The 3762-nt window shown below is 45.0% G+C and overlaps 1 protein-coding gene across 1 annotated transcript; it reads left to right on the top strand.

The window, feature by feature from the left end:
* The first annotated feature begins 941 nt into the window (after positions 1-941).
* LOC147631852 (uncharacterized) lies at positions 942-3474 on the top strand. The gene has a single exon (XM_086808407.1). The coding sequence runs from the start codon at positions 1035-1037 to the stop codon at positions 3057-3059; it is 2025 nt and encodes a 674-aa protein (XP_086664533.1). The 5' UTR covers positions 942-1034; the 3' UTR covers positions 3060-3474.
* The last annotated feature ends 288 nt before the right edge of the window (positions 3475-3762 follow it).

The following is a 3762-nucleotide window of genomic DNA, read 5'->3' as shown; positions in this document are numbered from 1 at the left end:
CACCATGGTCCTTGTCATGAGCTCAAACACACTTTCCCCAAAAAGGAGCTGTAGTGTTGCTAGTTCATGAAGAATCTAGTCTTAATATAGTTGCCAAGACAACATGTCTGAAAAAAGGTGTCCCTCACAGTGGGGGGGGGGGGGGGTCCATAAAATGGTCATTTGGAAATTGACTAAAGCATTTGTTTGTTGAGCCCTCCAAAGTGGATGGAAGCAACATCATGTAGGGGTCCTCCCGCACAAGACCTCAACTTTTACACATGGAGATGAACTGTCGGGGCGGATACGGTCATCCACCAGGAGAGCCCACTCTCTGGAGGAGTGTCCCTCGCTTGGAGAGCCTACCGTTTGGAGAGCCCACCATTTGAACTCTATTGTTGCATCGGGGCACCCTTGGTGTCTACAAAAGCTCTGAAATCAACTTGCCGAAAGGAGGCAACACTTGCAAATTTCAAAATCTCAGATTTCACACCATTGAACTCAATTCATTCACTATGCATTTCTTGTTATGAATGTTACTCTTTGGCATGCATGGCTCGTTGGGGGGCTAAGCGAGTTAGAATAGTGAACTATAGGTGGTGAGAAACAATGATTGAATTTACTCTTTTGCAAATTCTTTGAAATTGACTCTTTTTGCGTTGTTTTCATTGTGATGAGTACTAGTGTAAGAAAAGAAAAAAACCAAGGTCTAGTGTGTTTCCAACACTAAAGTTGAAAAATACCTTAAAAATTTATGGCTGAAGGTTTTGACACCTCGTGGTTTAAATACTCAAGTAGAGGTGCGTATGAATCGTCCCTCTTGGAAACTTGGAGAAGAAGGCACGGGTTGACAAGACCAAGCCACGTGGCCTCTTGGCGAAAGGAGCTGGAAATAATCACGAAATAACACCTCACATTATAAATGGGGAGAGAGAGAACCCCATACACGACGAACACGCACACCACACAGAATACAGACACACACACATACACACATAGAGAAGGAAGCCAAGCCATACGCGATCATTACATCTTCGCTTAGCCATTTATGAGGCATGGACCCTCTCATTGTAGAGAATGGTGACACAGGACCGCCCTTGCTGCACTACTGGGCACGGAAAGGGAACTTTCAAAAAGTTCACGACCTCTTGCATCGTGGCAGAGCTGACAAAAATGCTCGTGATAGTAACGGCCATCTACCCTTTCACCGAGCTGCCACCAGTGGCCACGTCGAGGTCTTGCAAGCTCTCAAGCCAGAAAATGTCAACGAAAGATGCACAGTCAATCAGAAATCGGCTTTACATTACGCAGCGGCTGGCGGACACCTGGCCGCTGCCGAATGGCTGCTCTGCAAGCAAAGGGCTGACGTGGATGCTGCTGATGCGGACGGCAACACCCCTCTTCACTTTGCCGTACTCCTCAGGAAGACAGGTGTCGTCAAGCTGTTGGTGGACAATGGTGCAAATATCTGCAAACTCAACCATGATGAGGTGATGCCTGTGAGCTTTTGCCAAGACACAGAAATGTTTGAAGCATTATTTTCTACTGTGGGACAAATAGACATTAAAGCAATGGATAGAAATAAGAGGACCCTCTTGCATTACGCAGCCCAACATGCACACTCTGAAACAATTATTTGCAAATTACTAACCATTGCAGAGGATTCACATCTCCTCCAACCTGATATCCATGGGGACACTTTCCTTCATGTTGCTGCAAAGGCCGGAAATGTAGAAGCTGTAAAAGCTCTCAAAACCTCTGGTTTTCATGTGGGTAAAGATAGGCTTCCTCACCCATCTGGTCTCACACCAATAGTCTTTGCTTTGTTCCAAAACCATAAAGAGGTTTTTTATGAAATTCTTGAGGTGGACAATGTGGAGATCACTCTGGAGACCATCATTAAGGGGCTTATTAGGGAGCTTATGAGCGACTCAAAGATCGATGGCAGGATCACTCTGTTTGCTGCCACTTTGCCTACTTATTTGGCCTTGTATGCTAAAAAAGACCTTGCATTTGATATCATGTTGAAAATGTTTCAGAATATTCAATTGACTGTGAATCAATGGGATGATGAGCACAAAAGGACTTGTTTACACTGGGCTGTGGTTCATCAGAGGAAGGACATAGTGCAGAAGCTATTAAATCATCAGCAAGTGAGGCCGAGTATAGAGGATGCAGATGGGAAGACAGCACAGCAACATGCATTCGAGCTAAGGGACCATGAGATAGTGCAGGTTTTGATAGAAAGAACTGATTTTAAAGCCTATGAGGAGAAGCAATACAGAGACAGAGAAGTGTATGCACAAGCTCTCAATGCAACTCTGGTGGGGGCAGTGTTGATAGCTAGTGTGACCTTTGCAGGGTGGCTACAATTGCCTTCATCTGATTTCAAGCCTTTAAGTATGAGGGTGTTCTGGGCAACCAACAGCTTAGCTTTCTTCTTTGCCATGGGGACTGTGTCAGTGGGCATCGGTGCATTCCTTCCTACACCTAAGAAATACATAGGAGAGATAGTAAAGCAGGTGAGGTTGGCCATAGTGTCAGCTGCAACGTTGCTAGCCCTAACCCTAGTTATGGTGTTATGTGCATTCTCTGCAGCAGGGTTTGCAGCTGTCCCTTACATTGCACAATACAAAACCAACATGACAGTAACTGTGGTGTTAGGCAGTACCATATGTGGGTGCATGTGGCTATGGTTTTTCTCACAGCTGTACAAATGTGTGCCCTCATATGCTAGCATGCTTCACCCCTTGCTTAAACATTTACCTTCACCAACTAGGGCCAATCTCAACCTCGGAGACCATATAGGTAGAATTGCAAATGGTTATGGCAATAGCTCACGCTTTGGCTACTCCAACACCTCTCGTGAAAAGCTCAAGCTTGCCTTGAATTGGAACCTTGCTAATGGGGATTATCAACCCCAGCTAGAATCTTCTCAACCCAGCCCCCCACCATTTGACATAGAAGAGTTCATCACATCATTGAAACAAAATCCACCCCAAGAAGCTCACAACCTCATAGACATTTCAAAGGAAAGGAATCGTCTCAAAAAACATCTTTTTAAAGAAGATGTGGCATGATGTGCTGCTCTCTTTCATCAACTATAGCCCAGCAGCAGAAGTGCTCATGCCTCTGGAAGTGGAGGTACAGGGTTCAAATCTATCCTGGTGGCGCTCTCTTAATTTATCTTTGAACTCTTAGTCTGTACAAACTGTATTTTTTGCTCTAGCCTGAGTAATAACAACCTGGCCTGCCAACTAGCAGGAACCAGGTCCGAACTCCAGCTGCAGCTCTCACAAGTCATAAAAGGCGGCCACATTTAGGAGAGAGAATTGTAATGTTTGGGAGAGAGTATCTCTCCTGCTCATGTAATGTATTACCCATGCTTTTATTGGACCGAAGTACAGTTCTGTTAGCTCGTTGTCTCTGTAAGAAACTCCATGGCAGACTGCCCAAACCCACCTGAATATTTGAATACATAACATAGTTGATATCTGTCGTGGGCATGCCTGAAGCTTTATAGGCAAGCAATTCACACTGGTGCCCTATATTTTAAAGAAGCTTCTACCTTATAATACTCTTGGCTTTAGGCCTTGTTCGCAATCATAACGCCCAATTAAGCAGTTCATGTGTCCATGCACTTTTTTGGTTCACACAGAACAGTACTCAGTTAGCTGCATGCCCTGGGAAGAGCCTCGTTGGTCGAATTAGAGACATCTGCGTGCGAGCGTGTGAGTGTGCATATTTCTGTATGTGCACTGTGTGTATATGCACATCATGTGC

Source organism: Cibotium barometz, chromosome 14 (genome assembly GCF_041138505.1).
Source record: "Cibotium barometz isolate CiBa-2024 chromosome 14, ASM4113850v1, whole genome shotgun sequence".
NCBI lineage: Eukaryota > Viridiplantae > Streptophyta > Polypodiopsida > Cyatheales > Cibotiaceae > Cibotium > Cibotium barometz.
This window is presented reverse-complemented; position numbering and strand designations above follow the sequence as displayed.

Coding starts and splice junctions, on each gene's coding strand:
- LOC147631852 (XM_086808407.1), top strand. CDS start 1,035: ATGGACCCTCTCATTGTAGAGAATGGTGACACAGGACCGCCCTTGCTG.